Raw genomic sequence first — 19,812 nt, 5'->3', positions numbered from 1 at the left:
TTCATAAAGGACAACACCAATTACAATGAGTTAGACAGGAGCAGCCTATATTAAGAGTGACTTTGTCTTGAGGAGAGAAGGCGCTCATCAGAAAGTTGAAAAAAATAGACTTAACCTTCAAAGAATTTCATACCACACATAAAACAATATTCTCTCACATAAAGCTCTGTGACAGGAGATACAGAGGGTATGGCTCTACAACACTTGAATCCAGCTAGCACAAGTAACAACAGTGAAGACAATACAAGCATAGGTTTCAGCACAGGTAGTTCAAGCCTGGCATGGCCCCTAGTTATGCATTCAGTTCACTAGCCTGTTGTGAACCCTGTGCTGGCTTTCACTGCTATTGTTATCTGCATTACCTGGATTCAAGCTAGCTCGGATAGGCTAATGCATGAGCAATTTTTGCTCTGCGAACATACGCAGGCTTCTATTACAAACGGCATTATTTCACAGAAGAAAACAACTTCATGATAAAAATGCCTATTGTTCCACACCTCAGCTACATGAAGAGGGGTTGAGTGACAGTTGTCAAGACGTATTCCATGGAAATATTTGGCAGTAATTTCAGTGTATTTTTTCATATGCGCCCACAGATAAGGGCAGTCTTCTGGTTTATTTCCATAGCGCAGTTTGACACTGTCTCCCCAGCAAATAAGTTCTCTTCTTAGGTAAACATTTGAACCTGTAAGGAAAAGAAATTCATTTAGCTACAATACACCACTGGTAGCAAGTGCATGTGACACATTGAATTTATGGCTAGAGTAGTTAAAAAAAAAAAAAAAAAAGAATATTAAAACAAGATTCCTAACTATACCATATCAACTCCCAAATTATGTACTGTACACTAAATTACAGCTCCCCATATCAGATTATGTTAAAGGTGCATTAAGATCTCTACTGATATTAATATAGTTCTATAAACAAACCAATTTGTATTTTAAGCCTCAAATAAGGTACAATGGTACATTAAATGGAATAAAAAAAACAGTGCACTGGGCATTAAAATTAATAGCACTTCAAACTCCATGAAAGGTCTCCCTTTCTCTACAATCTTTTCCATATTTTCAGTTATCTACAAAATAATAATTCAAATACTGACAGCAAATATTGACAGCGAACAGGTTCATACTGGAATCTTTGTGCGTAATATAAACAGCCTCAACTTTAAAATGTAATCTATTTTAGCAGCAGTTTCTATTCCTATTAATCTAGGGTTACATTCTGAAAAAGCATCTAAGTCACTGAGATGACTTTGAAAATTGTATTCCTAATCTGTTTGTTTCATTTATTGCAGTCTTTTAGATGTGATCAGTATAAATTTTAAAATCACAATGTATCTGTAAATGATGCCCCACTCCGCCACAAAACATGAGATTTTCTACTATTTTAACAAGGCACAGTCCTTGAAGATTTAAAGTATTTTGTCAGAGTCAGACGAAGAAAAAGGTGTTCATGATCTATTGAAGACATCCAAGAAGGCTGCAGAAGCTACTCTGATATTCAGTATTGGCTGTCAAGTCGCAGTTGGGTAATTGCTTACAATCATGCACAGGGAACATATTGTTTGTCAAATGCAGAGTCATTTGAAATAAGGAGTTCTGATGATCGCTTTCATTCTATAACCACCTCTTCTTATTCTCACTGTTCTACTCAGTGAAGTAAAAAAATGTTGAGTCAGGAACTATAAGGAAAACTTTCTGCACACACTTGAGAAACTAATGCTGCACCACTTCAAACATCTCCTTCTGCTATTTTTGTGGTTGTCCCTCGCTGTGAATTTTTTCTCTCCAAACATTTCAGTCCTAGCAAGTACCTGTTAATGGCTATCACAGAAAAAGAGGAGCTATGATACACTGACAACCTCCACTGCAGTTACCTGTGCATCACCACACAATGGCTGATCAATGGAAGTGTGCAAGTCATGGGGTTAGTGGCCCCTTAAGGCAAACTGGTTTAATGGAGAATACAAAGGATTGTCATATATTGAGATACAAGTATCTTCAAACACCCAGGTGAAATCTTAGCACTCCCAAATTCAATGGTAAAACTCCCACTGATTCCAAATGAGGCCAAGATTTCACCCATTTAGTGAAAACTAGACAATGGGAGACAACTGTACTAGCCAAATACATGTATATTTGCCAACAGGAAAGGTCAGCCAACTGAAGGATGAGTTCAAAAATTAATTCCACACTGGACAAACCTGTATTATCTTCAGCTATGCCTTGACTTTTAAAAATATAATATACAGAAAAAAAGGAAGTCAATTATTCTGCAACAATTAAAAGCCACATACTGAAAGTGCCTATTGGCAGAGCTCTGACAGGCACCCAGTAAATTTATGAGTCTCCTTTTAAGAGTGAACAGTTGCTGTGATGTTTTCCATCAGCTAGATTTATGGAGCTTCTCCCCTCCTTCCTTCAGCACTGACATCAATGTTCTCAGTTTAGTCGTTAGCAAAAAACTTCCAGTCTAGAGGGGGTAGGGAATAAGAGAATCCAAAACCAGAGACCAGGCTGTGCAGGTGAAGATACAGTTTAGTTCCTGAATTGGAATTAAAACTCCATTGTATTAGACAAAAAACTTTCTCTGCTCTGAGTTTTACCCAAATAAATTCTCAGATCACCTGTAGCTTTTATTTTAAGACAACTGTAGGGTGGAGGGTACCTTGAAGGCAAAATTGAGGATCTGGCCCTCAAAGTTCGAATGTATTTGAACTATCTATATAGAAAAATGCAGTCAGAATAAAAAAAAAAGTGGAGGAAAATATGTTCAGTTCTCCTAACTCAAATGCCAGGAAAGATATGTCTAAACTTAAATTGCATCCCTTCAAGTAAAGGCACTAAACATAGAAAATTTCATTTTAAAAAAGCGCAAGTCTCAGAAAATTACGATCATAACATAAGGCCATTCTTACCTATTCAGAAAGTAAAGTGTTTGGCAGCTTAAACTATAGTAGGTATTACCACTGTTTGCTATAAACATGGAAAAATAAGTCAACAGCACCCAGAGAATGAAAAGTTATCTACATTGAAAGACTCTCTAAATCTGGATGTATTTTTAGTGTCACTAGCATACTGAATGGGAACACAAATGCTATATACTGGCACAATTTTCAATTAAAATTTGGAACTGTGTTGAGATAGATCCAGAAAAATGCCCTTTTTGTTTTGTTTATAAAGTGATTTGAAGTTTAGTTCACAAACCTGGTTCAGCAAAGTTTCTCAGAGGATCATCTCCCATTACCCAACCGTTATGAGCCAAGAAATGACAAGCTTTATCAGGCTGATACATCAGAAGTTCTTCCTCTTCCAAGGTCATCTCTTTAAATGGGTAAGTAAAGTATCTAGAGATTGCACAAATACTTAATTTTAAAGTGTATTTTAGTTTGTCTTAATTTTTGAAGACAATTGAAATACCTTCTGCCTTACATCAACCAATAAGCTGCATAAAGACCTACTTTTTACAATGAATAAAAACTATCTGCTATTGCTAGAACATAAATGAAGGGCTGTTTTCTGTTTTGCAACACAGCTGGATAACTTGGGATGACAAAATAAACTGCTGAAATGTGAGAGTTCACTGGCATTTTGAAGACTGAGGCCTGCATTTTTAAAAGTATGCAGGTGTTTACAGTCAAGGTGTTACAACTCCCGCAGGCACCGTGTTGGGGACCCCTGCTACAATGTGTTCTATAGAGCCATCTGATGACCACTATTTGGGGGTAGGAATTTATCCAAAATGCTTATCAAGTTCAGTCATTGCTAAGAAAGTTGCTAACAAAGCATTATCAGTGCTTAGTCTTACTAAGTGACCATTTGTCCATCTGTATGCGTAAGGGAGGATGGGAAAAGAGCTGCAAAGGCTTACAGAGTAGCTCAGAATGTGAACTACTGGCCTACAAAATTTCATTTTCAAAACATAAGATTTTAGTCTTAAAATTATAGTAGCCATAAAGCCAATTACTATAAGTAAGGCACCCCCATGTGGTTATGATAAAAAGATGAGCTTTATATAGTTTCGTTTTACTGAATTTTGCATTCACCTCAGCAGAGATCGTCTCTCTTCCGTAAGTGCAACTTGCACAAGCAGTTTACAAAAGAAACACTAACCCTCGTTGAAGTAAAGCTGAAGTTCCAAATTCATACTTCCTCAATTAAAATAAGTTCCACAGTTTGGTTTCTAAGATATAAGGCCTGATTCTTCTCTTCTTACACAGTTGTTACTCCATTGACCTAAGGAGAGTTACTCCTAACTTATAGCAGCGTAAAGATCAAATCTTGCAAGGTGCTCAGCAGGACTGCTGAAGTTCATGACAGTGATCAATTCCTTGTAGGACCTGGCCTTAAAGATCAGAGTCAGGCCAATAATATCGTACGTAACATCAAATCTAGACGTTCCAGTCAATCCAAGAAAGCAGAAAAAATTTTAAATGGGTTTTTGAGAGGAAGACAAAAGACATAATACCTGGCAACTAAAGGGTATTTTCTACTAACAGGACCCTGTTTAGGACCATGGTCAGCCAGTCTCTCATAAACCACAGTCTCCAGAAGACAAGTGACTGCCTGGAAGTACATTAAATTAAGTGTTATTTCAATAAAATATAATTTTTTTTTATTTATAATAGAAAGCAAGAATTCAACATTTAAATGTAACATTAAGAAGACCTGCTCTTGATGGTAGGTAGTTTGCTGGAACTGCTCAGCATTCAATTCTTCAATTCTCTTTTGGAACCAGTTACAGCATTCTTCTATTGCAGCTGGCCCATTGCTAAACAAGAGAAAAACAGCAATTAAAAGCCATTAGGTTCAGATATCACTATACACCTGTCTAAAGCTCCTAAATTTTAAAAATACGTACATTTATAATCAAAGATAACACAAATATTGATAAATAAACATTCTAATTCCCTCCCCTACCCAGAGCATATCACCATATTAGAATTTTCAGTTTAAAGTTAAGGTTCAGTTTCTCTTGGACAAACCCAATAATACAGTACCTATGTGGTACGAATGTTGCCAAAGCGATATTCATGTCTACAGTACAGCCAAGTCGCTTATATTCAGGATCCTGTATTATTTGAAGATGTTGGTTTGGATCAGATTTAGTTTTCCTGGAACCTAAAGTAAAAAAATTGAAAACAAAAATGTTGTAGAGTGAAAGTTTACAACACACAGAATAAATCTTAAACAAAGAATACAGTTTTTGCTGTTCACCTAGAAACTGAAATATAGACAATAAGGGAGAAAAACCAGGTCTACTGAAGTTAATTGCAAAAACGCCCATTGACTTCAGTCAGGTCAGGATTTCAGCTCAATTCTTAGACAAAGTAGTCTTTAAAGTACTTGTCAATTGTGAATATTGATGAAAGGATACAAAAATAAAGTTTGTCAGAATTGATAGTGTTCAAGATGAATGCACGCTCAGATGCAAACCAAACAGAAAATGAACACCAAAAAAACCTCCCCACACACCAACAAACCAAAACCCACTATACTCTGTGGAGTATCAGAGAGGTAGCCGTGTTAGTCTGGATCTGTAATAAGCAACAAAGAGTCCTGTGGCACCTTATAGACTAACAGAAGTATTGGAGCAAATGCTTTTCTGGGTGAATATCCACTTCGTCAGATACATGACTATGATTTTCTTGCAATATGTCCACTAACTATTACTAACCTGTCTCAGATGTTGTACTATTTTAGATCTTCTCCATATTACAATAAAAATATTTCAGAAGAATTATATATCTAATTTTCCATGCTCTAGCATGAATTAAATTGTGGCACACATATACATTCACATTTTCAATTCCTACTTTTTTCTACCAAAGCTTTTTCCATAGATGAATGAGCTGGCAAACTATTGCTTTCGACACATCGTCTAAGACAAGACTTCCCACACTGGGGTAGCAAGGAATAAAACACTGTTTATTGTTTACATACAAGGTTTGCCCAACAGCAGATAAACATAACACACTGAAATATAAGGATTACTTATGTGTAACAGGTATGTTTTTACCTTGAGTCACAAGGGTTTTAAATTGGTGCACAGCTTTGTTAACATCTACTTGGAAAAATTCCCATAGTTTTATCTTGGGATAAATATCCTCCCAAATTATTTTACGGATACACTGTAAAAAAAAAAAAAAAAAAATTACTGTCACAATACACAAGTCTTATAAAACTATGAAATGTTGCCATTAAAAAATAAGTTCTTCAGGGCAGGAACTGTCTTCCTATATGTTTGAAAAACATCAGCACAGTTTAAGCACTACTAATATATAAATAACTAAACATTTCTTCACCCAGTTACATTGTTTATTATTATTACAATGTAAAATGCTATATTTCTCATTTACTTACATTCAGGTGATGGTCATTTTCAATTGAAGAAGGCAGCCCCTTATCTCTGTATTTCCCTTCAGCCACACTACAGCTTAAATGACAGAGAGCCCTGTCTAAGATCCAGGCTGGTTTCAGATGGGGAGAATTTACAAGATTATAACCACATTCTGGATGCACCCTAATCCATTCGCTGTTAGCAGCTTATTTAAGAAGAGGAGAAAAAAATAATTAAACAAGCTGAATTATTTAACTGTTTCATATAAACATCTTAGGACCAAAACATTAGGTTAGCACAGGAAGTAAAATCATTTCCTTTTCCAATGGAAGGTTGAACTTCAGTCAACGCAGATTCAGGCCATGTGAAAGCTTGCATTCTACTAACATCTTTGATATGACTATAGAAAGTCAGTACACAAACAGGTATCACTTCTAGTACAGCAGAGAGAATTTTACATTTTTTGGTGCAAAACAGAACAACTCACACACTGGTTGCTGAGCATTATTTCTCTCAGAATAGCCCCCTTGATATGTTTAAGGTAAAAAATATCATTTCTTACCAAGTATTGAGCTAAAAAATGGCCTAAAGATACAAGATGTTCCAAAGAAACAGAACCTTTAGAGTAGTGATTTGGATGGCTGGGAGGGCAGAGGAGAGGTGAACCCTATACTGTAAATAAACTTATCAGGCTACTGGTGATGGGGAGGCAAATCATAAATCTTCATTACAGAGCACTGCTACAGAGTAATAAGCACATCCTTCCCTCTGGTGCATGCAGCAGGCTGAATGACAGTTCAAGACAGACCCCTTCACCACCATTCCTGTTTTCTAAGACAAAGCTATGCAGTAGCATTCTGTGGCAGCCTAGAGGAAAACACTGATTTTTGTTTTAATTAAAAATGAACACAATACAGAAATCAAGGAGCCCTTATCCCAGAATTTGAGTGCGACCCGCTGCAGTATACACAGGACTATGCCTTTAGTAACAGTGGGTACACCTAAAGGGTGGAAGAGATTATAGATCACTGGGGGAATATGGAAAAGGAGAAAAGAAAGCATCCATCTCCCATTTCTTCATTTCTCTTTCCTCATGGAAAAGTCGTAGACTGAGTTTCATAGAAAACAATTATTTTCATGGGATCTTTTGAACTAGTCTATGTAATTTAATAGAGCATTATAACTGCTATAGAATGGCTCAACAACCAAACAAAAATGATCGGTATTAAATTCTATAGGGTTTTTCTGGGAGCAATTTCATTCAACATTATTGATTTCACCTCTGTATAATTCTTACAGAACTTTTAGATGTGGCTTTTCTTAGCACTGAATTGTTTTAGTGGAGTCATTGGAGATCGAAGTAAAGCAAATGTGGAACCTAACTCAAAGAAAGAGGAAAAAGGGATTGTGTCAGTTACTATCCACAAGGAATTTTCTAACCTTGGTAAACAAGTGGAATAAATATTAAGGAAGAGTCAAAATCCCCTACATCACAATGGACCACAAACATGGGCTGATTAATAAATACAACTAACTGTTTTTGAGGACTTGTTGGGGGAGGGGGGTTGTGTGTGTGTGTGTGGGGGGGACCTTCCACCCCATAATGCTTTATAGAAATACGCTTATGAATGTAAATAGGACATCACTGGAATGTGCTTTTTAATGCTAGATATGCCATGTAACATATCTTTCCAAAGATTAGTATCTACTGATATATTCATCCTATTTGTATGCATGTATCATTTTTATATTTGAAGTTATGAATATTGGTTATGTATTTGTTTAATTCTAAGTAGTCTCAGTGAAGCATCTGGTCAGCTTCTTGAGAAAGAACTATTCTCAGTAAGTGCCCAGTCAAGAAACAATTAACTGACAATGGACTTTGGGAGATGTCAATCTATAGCTAAGCTTCCTGGGAATATTCAAACTAACACCATTGTTTACATGTCGACCTGCAAAAAGCTGAATCATTCATACACGTGTGACTTGCCCAGGTGGCTACAGACTTCATCCTCCTACTGTGATTTAGCACTGGAGTACAACGGGGTTTCTGCCCACAAGAGATAGAATATAAAAGGCCCTGGAAACTCCTTCATTTTATCTTCAGCTGGCTCAAAAAATAGCCTCCTAACCCCAAAGAGATGCTTGAAAGAAACTGGAACAAAGGACAGTAACTACAGTGGGGGAGGAGTGATTGTTGAACCCAGACTAGAAGGAGTCTACTCTGTGAAAGAAGCTTATTGGAACATCTGAGGATGAGATTTACCTGCATTTAGTTTCCTACCGTATTAGACTCAGACTTGCATTTTTTGTTTTATTTTGCTTGGCAATTTACTTTGTTGCATCTGTTATTACTTGGAACCACTTAAATCCTACTTTTTATACTTAAGCAAAATGTGATATTATTAATTAACCCAGAGCAAGTAATTAATACCTGGGGGAGCAAACAGCTGTGCATCTCTCTCTCTATCAGTGTTATAGAGGGCAAATCATTTATGAGTTTACCCTGTATAAGCTTTATACAGAGTAAAATAGATTTATCTGGGGTTTGGATCCCATTGGGAACTGGGTGTCTGGGTGCTAGAGACAGGAGCACTCCTTAAGCTGTTTTAAGTTAAGTCTGCAGCTTTAGGGGAACGTGGTTCAGACCTGGGTCCATGTTTGCAGCACGCTAGCATGTCTGGCTCAACACGACAGGGTACTGAAGTCCCAAGCTGCCAGGGAAAATGGGCTCCGAGGTAGTCTCAGCACATCAGGTGGCAGTCCCAAGGGGGTTTCTGTGACCGAACCCATCACAGGGGGTTAGTTTCTTTTTTATATCAAAGGAAAAGAAACAGTACTACTGCTCACCCTATAGTATGTAAAGTTTTTTCTTGTTCAAAGTGATCTCTACCATTTCATCTCAATATCATTTAGAACTTGGCATTGACTGTTTGACCTTTATAAATATGGAACTCTGCCATCCACAACTAAAAGCAGCCTGCTCATTTGAAAGTACCACAAAGCAACATTACCGCAGGCCTTTAAAAACTTCACTTGCAAATATTTTATTCAACATACATACGCTACCTCAGACATCTGTATGAAAAATATTTTTTCTTTAAAAAGCAAAGTTATCCTATTCTGCACAGATGAGCAGGAAGCATGATAGATGCTTCCAAGAAAGACTTCTTTTGCCTCAGAAATGATTGATTTTGTCCAACAAAATATAAGGCAGCAAAAAGACAACTTTTCACTTGATTCTGAGAAACTGCCTTTCTAGCCTACAGAGGGGAGATGAAAACATTTCTAATCATTGCAATAAAGGAATTGCTTTGAAGATTAATCCCCTCAATAATTGGAATTTAGTGAGAGAAACTTATTTCTAGAGAAACACTAGACACACAGCATTATGCTTGACAAACTATTCTTGTTAATGAAATAGACGGGAAAATACATGCATATCTGATTAGAAAAATTCATAGATGTAGGAATTTTCAGCAAATAATATCACCATAATACAAGCTTCATTTGAAAAAAGGAAGGAAGAAGAGATAAGCGGAAGGAAGAAGTTTACTAGCCCATTCTGTTGTGAAGATTCGTTTCAAAACTGAAATTAATGCAATGTTATCTTTTTGGGTATGCAGCCAGATGCACAAACAATAGCACTCAGACTTTTCCCTTTCATCTCAAATAAGTGTTGACTCAGATGACTAGTTTGATTTACCAAAAACCTTTAAGTGCTACTGAAGACTAAAATATTTCTGGCTATAAGGAAATAGGAAAAATTTCCCTAAACTGCAATGCACATACACGCTAGGCAGAGAAAGATGACAGAAGAGATAAACAGAGCTGGTAGCTAGAGTTTGGTGCAGGAGAACTGTGGTTACAGCTGTTAAAATATAAAATTCTCATCTGGTGTTGTGAGGACATTATAAGACCCCAGTTCTGCAAACACAGAAGTTATACACATGCATGAGAAGTTGTAGAATCAGGGCCCAAGTTTTTAATCAATATTTGTAAAAAAGCTTATTGTGGCAAAAATACCAGTAGTGTTTGTTGCGTGCAAGGATAGCTAGCTCAAAAGAAATAAACTGCAAGTTTTGTTTGCTTTACACAAAGCTGCATTTCATTTAAAGAAATGATTGTGACACTAACATGTTTAATCATTTTATTGCTGATCTTGTTATCAGACATTCAATTATTTGAGTGTACTGCATGAAACTAAGCCTGTTTTTTTTTGAATATGTAAATTGCTAAATATCCTATCAATTATTTTAATTAGTCAAATAATTAAGAAGCTTCCCAAAAGAGGCTCAGAATTAAAATATTCCAACTGAAATATTTTTCACCAACTTATATAAAAAAAGAACCACCACCAATATCAGTTTATCAGCGGCAAACAAAATAAAATCATGGAACCTTTTAAAGTGCATGTATAGCTAACCAAGAAAAGCTTTTAATGGCTGTCTTCACTTGCCTCTTCTTGGCCTTCCACTCCTACACTGCTTGCTGTTATGACTTACGTTATGTCCAAACTTGGATCCTTGTTTTCCAAACACGTGTTCATGTGAATAGCTCTTACTCTTGTGACTAAGTGTGCAGGCTTCAGCCCTTCCATTTTACAGCTACTGGAGCAGGGATCATCTATTATTTAGCTATAAAATGCCATAAGCTACACCAGTGGTCCCCGAAGGACCGTGGCGGCGGTGGAGCATCCACCGAAGTGCCGCCGAATTTCTGCAGCATTTCGGCGGCGGCGCCTCTCGATGACATCACTTGCCAACAAGTGACGTCATCGAGAGGCGTTGCCGCCGAAACGCCGCAGAAATTCGGCAGCTGCTCCACCGCTGGCCAGGACACGGGTGCATTTAGATGCCCCTGCAGGCGTCACGGCACCCGCGGGCACCACATTGGGGACCCCTGAGCTACATTAACGGTGCCATAGAAATATTACATACTGAACTATTACTTAGATATTAGACCCCTACAAAAAATAAGATGTAAAGAGTTGGTACCAAGGACACACATGACTTTTGGAAATGGGCACAGGTGTGTGTGTGTGCGCACGTGCACATGGGGGTTCCCTTGGTACATTGTGGAAATGCACAGTCATTCATGGGATCTGGGAGAATGTATATGATGACAGAATTCATCTTACTCTTTTAAATATTCATCTTATTCCTAATCTGTTTTTGTTAGGAGAAATCCCTAAATCATTGCTCAATGAGTCAAATAAATGGTTTTTAAAAGCTTCTTTGATGTCTAATTAAACAGCACTCCAACACTAGAAAGCATCAAAAGTTCCAAAAATAGAGGGGTGCAGTGAGCTATGAGTAGCAGCTCCACAGAGTAGGTTATACAAGAAACTGGACTGAGAAGATATGATCTATTTTTGCACTATTATGTGGAATAATTAGACTTCATAATTATTGGGATACAAAACTGATCCTGTTACTCATGTCGAGATCATGTTCCCAAACATCTCTTCTTTTAAAAAGTATTATATGGACCTGTTCCATACCTTCTCTCACCATCACCCCCACTTCTGCTTTTCTTACTTCCTCCCTGATAATAGTATCCTAAAATTGGTGTGATTTTTTTAAACAGTGAAGAACATTACACTTGTTACACAGTGTAATCTAGTGAATTTATACCTGAACAATGCTCTGCAGCATATATAAATACAGTTAGTATTATGAAAATATTGGTGTTCTATAGATAGAAACAATGTATGAGGATCTCCTTAGATTTTTAGTGCTTTAAGCACCGATAAAGAATTCTCATTTTGCCATTTTAATAGACAACTCTCCCTGACAGACAAGAGATGCTCTAGATTTAAGGGGTTCAGAAGGCAAATAAAGAAGAACAAGTTCCTTAAAAAGCCTTTTAAAAGTCTATTCAAGGGGAAAAATCATGGAATAGTGGAATAACCAGAACAGCTTTGACCATGTTACTGAGTTGGCAACAAAAAGCATCAAGATAGTATAACAAAAATCATACCAGTATGATTGTAGACTACATCCGTTATACAAAGCATATTCCACTCATTTTTCATTTTTTCTACTAGGTTTCCTATATTGCTCCAACTACACTTTTTATTTGGGCTTGAAAAGTCAGGATTTACTTCTAACTGATCAGCCAGAGAGTAGCATGATCTAGATAATCCAAGTTTTTGCAATGGCGTAAAATGAATCATGTTGTAACCTACAAAAATGACAAGGAAACCATTTGTTAATACAAGAAAAATTTTACAATGAAGATGAGGAAATTCTATGATAAAAATTGTATAATCATAATATGTACTGAAAACAAAACTTTTCACATAAAGGAGAAGTCCGTGGCCAAACTACAGCTCGCGGAACTGTCCTGCCCAGTCTCCAAGCTCCTGGGCCTGGGAGGCTCGTCCCTGGCCCCTCTCCTGCTGTCCCCACCTTGCCTGCAGCCTCAGCTTGCTCGGCCACTGGCACAATGCTCTGGGTGACGGGGCTGTGAGCTCTTGGGGCAGTGCAGCTGAAGAGCCCAGCCTGACCCGGTGCTTTGTGGTGGCGGAGGCGGCGGCAGCAGCAGCGTGGCCTGGCTCCAGTCGGGCAGTGCAGTTGTAGTCCTGCCAGCCACCAGTGCTCCAGGCAGCACGGTAAGGGGGCAAGGAGGTTGGATGGGGGCAGGGATCCCAGGGGGCAGTGATTGCAGGGAGAAGGGGTGGTTGGATGGGGCAGGGGTCCCGGGGGCGGCTGTCAGGATTGAGAGGAGGGGTTGGATGGGGCGGCAGAGGTCCAGGGGCAGTCAGGGGATAGGGAGTAGGGGCGTGTGGATGAGGCAGGGGTCCCAGAGGGGCCCATCAGGGAACAGGGGGGGTTGGATGGGGCAGGGGTCCGGGGGGGGGTGCAGATAAGGAGGTGGGGGCTGGGCCACGACCCCTCCCTTAACCGGCCCTCCATACAATTTATGAAACCTGATGCGGATCTCAGACCAAAAAGTTTGCCTGCCCCTGTTTTAAGGTAAGATTTAAACCACTCTTCCCATCTCAGATTTATGCCCACCTCTTGTGAAGTTTGTAGAATTGATTGGAATGGTGAACATCTATGTGAAACAAAATCAAACAATCTAATAATTTAGATCACTTTTTAAAGGTGATTCCCAAATACTTGTCTTTCAAAGCAAATATTTTAATAATCAGACTGGTTTGTTCTATTATATGTTAACACTGAATTCAGTTTCATAAAACAAACTGCAAACTATAAACTACAAAAAGATATATGAACTGTGTAACAGACACTGGTAAAACGAACAGTATAAATATAAGCTGTATCCCTTAAAAATTACCTTTACAGAGCATATCGTTATTACCTGATTCTTTTGCAACTTTAAGACGATCTTCCCATTCTTCAAATGGTCCCAGACACTTAGCTAGGAATGTCTGGAGTGTAACACAGTCCAAATGCAATACTTGATTATCAGCTCCAACACGCAAAATAGGATCCACAACTATGTAACCTCCACCACTTTTCTCATTTCTAGAATAAATCGAGTCTATTAAACACTGGAAAAGCAAATGCCCATTGCACCAGCCATTTCTAACATCAGAAGCCAATCCACAATCTGGTAGTTTAAAATCATCCCATTTTAGCCACAAAACAGTCACCGATCTTTCAAACTCAGAGTAGTTTCCACCATTTCGTCAATTTATGGATGCATTTAGACTCAAATGTAAATTTCAGAGGCAGAACATGAAGTACAACAAGGCCTTTTTCTGGAGAAAGACATACAGAAGACCTCAGTCCTACAGTTGGATCCATGTGAGTAGACTTTTAGGACTGTTTGAAGTCCTATGGATTTCAATGTGGCTTTGTGAAGATATGCGAATCAGCCTGCTCAGACTGGATTGGGGTCAAAAACAGTGACTGAACCTATGAGGCACCAAGTATTCTTAACCACCTCCCCCATTCCTCTACTCAGCAATTTTTTAATAGAATGAACATGAGTATTCTCAAAACATGATCATTAGAGGAAATATAGCTGATGGTGAAAAATTATAAACAGGGATCAAATTTTTTCCTCTGATTACTGGTCCAGGCTGAGAACCTGGAAGATTTTTATGGTCCTGATCAGCCACAAAGGTCCCAAAGCTATCAGCTCTTAAACAATGGTAATAGGTGAGGTACAATACACTACAGATTGATTGGTTGCATTAGACTTTATAAAAAAAACTGAATTCTGATTAGCATCTTACTTTTATTCTTACACTATCTCAAGACCCCCCCCCCCAAAAAAATCACTGACATTCAAGATGAATGGGTTAACGTTTCATAGGTTTTGAACATGATTTCTAGCTCTGGTAGCAGCTATAGGTCAGAACTGAGTGGAACAAAACCTAAAGATATTTAAGAAAGACTACTTATTTTAATGTCTGATCTCTCACAACCTTCCAAGTCTATTAATTAATTATTTGTACGATTAGAATGCTGACTTTGAAACCTTGCACGCATGGATTGCCTTTCCAAAATTCATAAACAAATAGATTAAATTTGTTCTGAGTATTCCTCAAAATACTGCAGCATCAAAAACCACATCATGCATCCTTTGTGAAATGACTGCACTGATATGGAAACTGAATTACTGTCTTACACCTCATAGTTCTAGGTCAAGACTGAGATACATGGAGTAGTGAGGGGAAGATTGCAGTTTTTCATATGCAGAAAACTCCACTTACTCATGACTGAAATAATACTGGTATGATCCAGAAATTTGGAGATCCACTTTACAATATTTGTCAGAATCATCTTCTCTTCCTGTTGGGTTGTGCCATGACAGTGCCCTGAACTTGCAGCGACAGAATACTTCTCCAGAAGCTGGGTAGTTAGTGTACACTGTAACATGCTTGCCTTGTAATGTTGGGCCCAGTCGGAATTGCAGTTCAAAACCTCAACAGAAAAGAGAATGAGTTTAAAAAAAAACCTCATTTATTAAAATTAAAGACTAAATCTTTTGGTTTATTATTGTGATTCACAGTATGAAGATTTTACATTAACAGGCAGGTGCCATAATTCTAAATAGGTATATTGGGTGTAAAATTAAGAGAATGTTTTTATTTTACTGCCATTTCTCATCAACAGATAATGATGCTGTAATAATTATTTCTGTTTGTGTTACCATTCAAAACCAACCAGAACCCTGAAATGGGAACAAATGATCCCTCTTCAGAGCACTTTATTTCTATTTCTGCTCAAATACAATACAGTAACAAAAAATGCCTGGAAAAAGTTATTTATTGCAGTTTTGGAAGAATTGTGAGATGACAGAAGTATTACTGTCTAAACAGTCACCTCATTGTTAATACATAATATATAGAGAGATGGAGTACACATTTTTTATTTAATTTAAATGTCAACTTAAAACTCATATTTTACCTATTTTTGTTACGTGTAACACCCAACATTACTATAATTGACATGAAAAACAGAGTGGGGGAAAAAAGCTATTTTTCTCTAGTCTGTTTCTCGTTGTGCACTTGGAAGTATTTTCTGTCCAGTCAGTTTCTCATATTTATGTGAATCTTTCACATAACAGAGAAAGAAAATAACTCAAATATAAAAGCACAACAGGAAAATATGACTCAAACCACATACACTGGCACAAGAACTTGGGAATACGTAGCACCTGAATTTACTTTTTACCTTTTTTTTTCTTTTTTTTTTTTTAAACTGACAAGGTTCTAAGTTGACACTCATTCGTTAAATTTAACTGAACTGGGAAGATAGGTATTTGTGAAAAACAGAAGACTAAACTTGAAAATTAAAATATTTTAGATATGTTTACATTTCATGGAGTATTCAACTAAACAAATCCAAAAACCTTTACATTTTTTGAAAATACAAATGAAGTTACAGACCGAGGCCCCACTCTTGCAATTTACAGCTTGGACAGCTATATTTGCATGGAGCCCTAGTGACTTCCATGGGACTCTTCTTGGATGCAACTGCTCATCCACAAATCGTAAATTGCAAGTTTGAAACCTTAATACCCTAAAATGGAAACATTTGTCCCCAATTCTATAATCTAATCCACTTGTTCACATGGAATTTCATTTAAGCCAACAGGTCTCAGTGCATGTGTGTGCCTGAATGAATCGGACTGTAGTATCACGGCCTTCAAAGCCTCCTCTGCTCACATGAGTAAAACTAGACAGATGCTTAAGCACTTGCAAGGCAACAACCATTACTGATTGAGGCCTCAGTCTTGCAACTGACTACACCCATACACAGTCATACACCCTGCAGGGCCACAGTGACTTCAATGGACAGTTAACTGCAGGACCAGGATCTTAGAATCCATGATTTATTTATTTTTTTAAAAAAAGGTGTTTATTCATTCCTCAGTTAAAAAGCAAAAGACTCTCAGCTGTCTTGTCTTCCTGGTAAGAAAGTTCTACGTGTAGTCTAAAGAACAGACAAACCAGTCATATATTAGAAAGAGTTTAAAATTGTGGTGTAACATGTAAAAAAGTTAAAACAGCTGAATCACACTATCCTGATTAAATAAAAAAAGTTGCTCAACAAATGGAATTGTGTCAGCACAACCAAATATCAGAGTCCAGCTATCCAAGTACATTTAAATAGCCCATGCCAATGAAGTTTACCCTATCATCCACTAAACGTTAAAAAAAAAAAAAAAAAAAAAAAAAGAGAGAGAGAGAGAGAGAGAGAAAAACCACCCTCCAAGCACATAATAGTGCAAAGGCTGAACAATAGTTTCAGGATTTGGGTGCCTATCAACGAAAAACACAGCTAACTTGGTTGTAAAAACTGTACACAAAAATCACTCTTGGGGCTTGTCTACACTGTCATTTTACAGTGCTGCAACTTTCTCACTCAGGAGTGTGAAAAAACACTCCCCTGAGCGCTGCAAGTTTTAGTGCTGTGAAGTGCCAGTGTAGACAGTGCACCTGCGCTAGAAGCCGCACCCCCAGCACTGGCAGCTATTCCTCTTATGGAGGTGGGTTTTTTATACCTGCGACTACACAAGCCACATTAGTGGCAGCTCTTTAATGTTGCTACTGAAGACGTGCCCTCAGAAAGTTCAGGCAATTTCTCCTCACTATAGTCTTGACATTTCTTTATTGAGTCTGCTAAAATTAGATTATGGTACAGGGTTATATGCCTTAGAGCTCTTACTCCCTTACAGTAACAGTACTGATTCCAGGAATGCTTTGCCTAAATTAGCTACTCTCTCCCTCAACTAGCTATCAACTTAGGGTATGGCTACTCAGGGGTGAAAAAACACCCCCCTGAGCGCTGCAAGATGCAGCGTTGTAAAGCCTCAGAGTAATCAGTGCAGCAGCGCTGGATACATGGCTCCCAGCGCTGCACGCTACACCCATACAGGATGTGATTTACATGCAGCGCTGGGAGAGCTCTCTCCCAGCGCTGGCACTCCGACCACACTCACACTTCAAAGAGCTGCCGCGGCAGCGCTTTGAAATGTCAAGTGTAGCCATACCCTTAGGCAATTTCAAAAGTATGGCTTTCAAATCTTCAGAGGCCTCCAAACAAAGCTTACATAGCCTGAAGAAAAGTTAATAAGGAGGTCAGAACCGACTCTGCACTTTGTTCATTAATGATAAAAGTTTCTGGTAAATTCACATACTAATCATTCAGCAAATTCTGAAATCTAAATATTTAAGCACACTTCTAGTTTTATAGAAGGGTAAAAAAAACGTGCTGTTCTGAAAGTATTTTAAAACTATGGTAAATTCATAAATCAACCATTCTTAAAAATCTTTCTGGTGACAGTTAAAACTTTTACTGTTGCCCCTTTAAAAAAAAAAAGTATGTAAGAAAGAATAAAGACCTCAGATAACATTTTGATCTTAAACAGTTCATGGATGGGCTGAGATTGCTGACCAAGATGATACCGGTCCAAATATATCTTTCACTAACAGGTTGATGGGTATACTTAAAAATAATTACAACTATTTACTAACATCAGAAATAATTGCAAATTACAGCATTGCTGTAAAGCATTTAGCACACAAACATGTCTTTTCAAATCTTACCTGTGACCCAAAAAAAGGATTGAAGACATAAATATAATTCATATTCCTACAACTAAGACATGGGATATGCACGTAATATATTTAGTACTGCACAAAAAAAGTTGGATTATGAAAACTTTTATAAATAGCAAAGACAGGGACTGAAGTCATGATGGATATGGGAGTGCTATAGTTATACCATCCTTCAGGCGCGGTCAAACTAGGCTCTTATTTAATTGGAATAGTGATTTTGCTTTTTACATACAATTTCCCTTTCAGCCTGAAAGTGTTTTACAACTCACACTGACAGGGTGACCAGACAGCAGGCAAGAAAAATCGGGATGGGGGTGGGGGGTAATAGAAGCCTATATAAGAAAAAGCCCAAATATCAGGACTGTCCCTATAAAATCGGGACATCTAGTCACCCACTGATCGATCCATGATTGTGGTCTCTAACGCTATCACCACACAAAGGACACCAACTAACCTAAACACACTGAGAGTGTGTGAGAGAGATGATGGGTGAAGGAAAAACTACAGCTCTCCACGATCATTTTCATTAATGAATTTCAGTGCTGGCTTACTTAAGAGCTGCCTAGAATCTCCCTTCGGTTACTAACCAGCGCTGCGCACAGCAGAGCCGCTACCTGCCAGCACTGACCTTGCTCAAGCCTGAAGAGGGTCTTCTCCTGCTTTTCCATGGCGTTGAGAAGCAAAACTCGAGTCTGGTTACTGGGGGGCATTTTCGCTGCCCGGTGACTTGGCCTCTTTCAAGGGCAGACACTTGATGTCGGAAATACAGGAGCGACCCCTACAAAAAACAAACAAACAAACCACCCCTCACAAGTCAACAGCCAGGAAAGCAGGAAAGAGCCCCAGCCCCGCGGGAGCCAGACTTACATCGCCCAGCCTGCAGAGCGCCCAGGGGAGAAGCGGGGAGGGAGGCCCAGTCCCGGCGCGCAGGGCCGAGCCGCAGGCAGGCAGACGACAGCGGCGGCCGGAGGGGCTGCTCCTGTCAGTCTCCCTGTACAATGCGCCCTCGGCCCGGGGCGCGCAGGGGGCGGGGGAGTCGCCTGGCATCGCGTCCCACCCCCGGGGCTATATAAATAGCTGTCGGCGCGGGGCTACTCACTGGCGGCTCCTCCGCACCGAGCCGGCTGCGAGCACTGGGGCCTCCGCTTGCTACAGGCCGGGCGGCTCCTCACCAGAACGAACCGCCCCGAGCCGCCACCCTCGCACCAACTTTATTGGTTCCGCCGCGGCCAGACACTGACAGGGCGGGAGGTGGCGGAGCTCCCGCGAGAGGAGCGGCTGAGGGTGGCTGGAGGGAGGAGAGGAGGTTGTGCGGGGCAGGGGGTAGGAGCTGGGAGATGGGCTTTGAACTGGACAATTTTAAATTCTGTGCAGCCAGCTATTGTATTTATTTATACACGGACGCCTGTGGCTGTAGTATCCCC

At 39.0% G+C, this 19,812-nt stretch overlaps 1 protein-coding gene across 2 annotated transcripts in view; it reads right to left on the bottom strand.

The window, feature by feature from the left end:
• The window catches only part of AGL (amylo-alpha-1,6-glucosidase and 4-alpha-glucanotransferase), a 67,457-nt gene extending 47,856 nt beyond the window's left edge, over positions 1 to 19,601 (bottom strand). For both annotated transcript variants that reach the window (XM_032804970.2, XM_075067824.1), the window contains exons 1-12: positions 19,488 to 19,601; positions 19,017 to 19,166; positions 15,035 to 15,245; positions 13,672 to 13,838; positions 12,325 to 12,528; positions 6,366 to 6,547; positions 6,022 to 6,133; positions 5,003 to 5,123; positions 4,671 to 4,773; positions 4,471 to 4,568; positions 3,210 to 3,349; positions 498 to 685 (exon numbers count right to left, since the gene is read on the bottom strand). In XM_032804970.2, coding sequence (XP_032660861.1) covers positions 498 to 685; positions 3,210 to 3,349; positions 4,471 to 4,568; positions 4,671 to 4,773; positions 5,003 to 5,123; positions 6,022 to 6,133; positions 6,366 to 6,547; positions 12,325 to 12,528; positions 13,672 to 13,838; positions 15,035 to 15,245; positions 19,017 to 19,098 — 1,608 coding nt within the window. In that variant the 5' untranslated portion in view covers positions 19,099 to 19,166; positions 19,488 to 19,601. The remainder of the gene's footprint in view (positions 1 to 497; positions 686 to 3,209; positions 3,350 to 4,470; positions 4,569 to 4,670; positions 4,774 to 5,002; positions 5,124 to 6,021; positions 6,134 to 6,365; positions 6,548 to 12,324; positions 12,529 to 13,671; positions 13,839 to 15,034; positions 15,246 to 19,016; positions 19,167 to 19,487) is intronic.
• Between the last annotated feature and the right edge of the window lie 211 nt (positions 19,602 to 19,812).

This window comes from Chelonoidis abingdonii, chromosome 7 (genome assembly GCF_003597395.2).
Source record: "Chelonoidis abingdonii isolate Lonesome George chromosome 7, CheloAbing_2.0, whole genome shotgun sequence".
NCBI classification, from domain to species: Eukaryota; Metazoa; Chordata; order Testudines; family Testudinidae; genus Chelonoidis; species Chelonoidis abingdonii.
This window is presented reverse-complemented; position numbering and strand designations above follow the sequence as displayed.